Source organism: Trachymyrmex septentrionalis, unplaced genomic scaffold, assembly GCF_001594115.1.
Source record: "Trachymyrmex septentrionalis isolate Tsep2-gDNA-1 unplaced genomic scaffold, Tsep1.0 scaffold27, whole genome shotgun sequence".
Classification (NCBI taxonomy): domain Eukaryota; kingdom Metazoa; phylum Arthropoda; class Insecta; order Hymenoptera; family Formicidae; genus Trachymyrmex; species Trachymyrmex septentrionalis.
Window position 1 is genome coordinate 3372 of NW_017305430.1, and position 3430 is coordinate 6801.

General features: G+C 35.1%; 1 protein-coding gene across 1 annotated transcript in view; it reads right to left on the bottom strand.

Moving 5' to 3' along the window:
• Window positions 1–149: 149 nt before the first annotated feature.
• Window positions 150–3430, bottom strand: part of LOC108749142 — a 12468-nt gene continuing 9187 nt past the window's right edge. The window contains exons 4-6 of the mRNA XM_018487675.1: window positions 1896–3192; window positions 1151–1630; window positions 150–839 (exon numbers count right to left, since the gene is read on the bottom strand). Of these exons, the coding sequence (XP_018343177.1) occupies window positions 247–839; window positions 1151–1630; window positions 1896–3192 (2370 nt within the window). The 3' untranslated portion in view covers window positions 150–246. The remainder of the gene's footprint in view (window positions 840–1150; window positions 1631–1895; window positions 3193–3430) is intronic.

The following is a 3430-nucleotide window of genomic DNA, read 5'->3' on the forward strand; positions in this document are numbered from 1 at the left end:
AAAACAGAACAAAAACTTAATAAGTAATATATAGAATCTATATTGTGTTATTTTATAATATTACATAATAGATAATAAAAATAGGATGTAATAATAACGAACGTAAATGTGCATAATTCTTACTTTCTTCTAAGAAAGCTGCAGGGAAAAATTCAAATTTTCGTACACATGATGTCGAGATTTTACGAGGGAATTTGAGAATATGCACACGTAATATGTTTCTTAACTTAATATTTACTTAATTGTTCAAATTCCCGTCAGATCGCGAAAAATTTCTGCATTTGTGGGAGAACGCACTCGGCCGCTCAATATACTTGGTTCATAAAAAGAAATTCCGTCGCCAGAATCTGACAATTGTTTCACATTCGATCTAGGAATCGTTTTCTTAGATGAGTTTTTCTTCAATTTTTGATCATTCACAGAAGAATTCGTATACGGATCTTTGTCTTCGGAGTTGTGTTCGCTTTCAGTCTTGGGATTGTTAAATTTGTAATACTTAGCAGTACGAAGATAGTCATTTTTTTTCGGTGATTTCTTAGTGAATGAGAACTTCTCAGTTTTTGCGTGTTTAGAATATTTTTCAGTTTTAGGTTGTTTGTATCCAAAAAACTCCTGGTAGATCACTTTGGGCGACGTTTTAGTGGATATGTCAGAACCATAAGCGGTGCTGTCTCTATAATCCGTCTTTGGTACCTTACGATTTTTTCGGAAATTATGGGATTCTTGATTCTTCGACTCTTTGGATTGTTCTTGCTTTACGCGAGATTTATTTCTTTGTTGCCGTTTAGAAGAATCAATATAACTATCTATGTCTGGCACTTCTTTCACGTGCACATATTCTGTAATTAAAAATATTAATTTAATATTTCCATTATTGATTTACTTTAATTAAGAAAAATATAGTTTTATGTAAAAATCTCTATAGGTTAAAAATAACTTATTTTCTGCATACTTTGTGTGTTTATATAATATCATATTATCTAAAAGAGTTTATTATTTTAAAATTCTTTTCAATAGAATAGAAGATAAAGTTACTAAACGAAATTGTTCAACAATATACAATACATAACGCTTGTTGAAAAATTTTAGATAAAACTAATATAAATTCTAGACATGTACCAGAGGTATATGTTTGTCAGTTTCTATATACCTTCTTTCGGTAGCTCTTCTTTATAAGATTCTTCGAATTCTTGCTCAAAATCTTTTTGGTAGTATTTGGATCGTCTTGAAGGTTGCACTTCGGAAGAATCTTCATTGGCTTCCTTGCGTTTCTCCTGTTTACGGCTTTCTTCTTCCTCCTCTTCTTCCTCATCCTCCTCTCCGAACGAGTCATGCGATGGTTTTGAAGATTCAGTGTATTCACTATGATATTCTGATGGTGAATCTTCTTCTTCTTCTTCGTCGTCGTCTGATGAATAATTCTTATAGCTGGAAAATGGTTTATCCTCAAAATCATCGTCATCAGAGTACGTTCTATGCTTTCCAAATTTCTCGTCGTACTCTTTGAAAGGGTAAGACGTTGAAGGTTTGAAGTCACTTTCCGTTGGTGATGCTTTGAAATGTTTTCCTGGTTGACGTTCAACATCGTCCTCTTCGGAACTATCGTACTCCTTATCCGAATTTTGATATCCTAAAAATAATATTTCTAGTATAAATATTTTAAGCTTGTTTTATTATTTCAAATTAGAATTTAATAAAAACATTAGTTTATCATCTAAATAAAATATAATAAAATCTGCAGTATATGGATGTAAATAATTTTTAATAATTTAATATTCATTTTATAATTTTAGAAAAATTAAAAATGTGTACTTTTTAATATAATATATCACATAAATTAATATTTTAACTAAGTTCTTTTACTTTGAATACACAAATTAGAAGATAATACACACTTTCATCATCTCTAGTTTCGTCGTCATCATCAGGTTGGGGTGTATGTGGCTCTGGATTTTTCGTATTGATAATCTCAGCGTCATTCAGAATGCCTTGCGTTCCGACAGGAGGATGAGCGGTATTTTGTCGCACATTAACAGTCTGCACATTATCATTACGCTCCTTGTCAAAGTGCAATTGTGGTTGATTATAAAGGGATTCGTAATTGCCTTGCACTTTAGGAACGTTATTCGTAATAGGGTAAGCTTCTATACTGGCGCCTTTGTACTGCGGAAATTGCGGGCTACCATTGGCTGTCTGAATTGGTACAACTTGACCCTGGAAACTCGATAGAGGCGATGAAAACGGTGAAATGTTACTTGATTGAAGTGCTAAGTTCGATTTTGGCCCGGCTCCAAATTTAAATCCCACATCCGATTCGATTGGATAGTTCGAACTTAGTAAAAACGGTTGACTTTCGAAAGTGGGCACTTCTGAGAGATCTAAATTGCTTTGAAGTCGAATGATTGGGACCGAGATTTTTTTGCCGTTCATGTCTACAATGGCTTCATCTTTTTGCCTAGGGCTCTGGGTTTTTTTGTCCGATGACGGAGTAATGCTTGACGCGGTTGGAATGCTCGGTGCGTACACAGGCGCGTAATCGGTAATTTTTGGCAGTGGATAACTCATTTTATACACTGGCGCCTGGACAGTGAGAGAAGAAACGCCTTGGGGAATAAGCTTGCCAATATTGGCAAGCGGGGAATATTCGAAATCGGAAAAGCTGGATAGTTCAATTGGTTTTTCCTGATAGAACGCATTGTAGCTAGGCGAATAGATGCCCTGCAGTTTTTGATGTGACTGCGACACGATCGATTTGGACGCGTCTTCCTCGATGCTCCTTGCAGCTTTATAACCATCGGGATTATTTAACATATCAAAATACGGAGTCAACGAATTGCTCCGATGAGATTCTGTCTGGTGGATGGATGGAGCAACGTAGGAAAGCGGCCGCTTTGGCACGCTGCCATATGCATGGGAACCAGGTTCGTGATTTGTCCCGGTATTAGGCACTTTCTGAATAACTGATACCTTGACGTTTCCATAATGAGGCGATAATCTCAAGTTAATATCCTGAGGCGACGGGATTCTTGGTATAGTTTGAGTACCTCTTGATTGCTCTTGATTATTAGGGTTATTGTGGGTAAGACCTACGCGTTTCGATTTAGTAGACGTTGCTGACGTGACGGAAGCCCCAGTCGAAGTCACGATCTTTGTGGTGGAACATATCGCAGTAAAGAGAATGATGTTTACGATCTGGAACGTATTCAGCGCACACGCGCTTTAAATATCGAATTATATTTATATGTCAATAAAATTGGAAATATAATGTTGCAAAATAATTTGTTTGATTAATTTACGAAATTTAAGTTTAAGTTGATATTTGTAAATTATATGTGTAATGAAAACGGTTGAAAAACATGAAAAAAAAACGATGTTTTTCATGTTTTGCTAAAGTATCTAAAAATTTAACTAGATACAGATCTGAAAATAA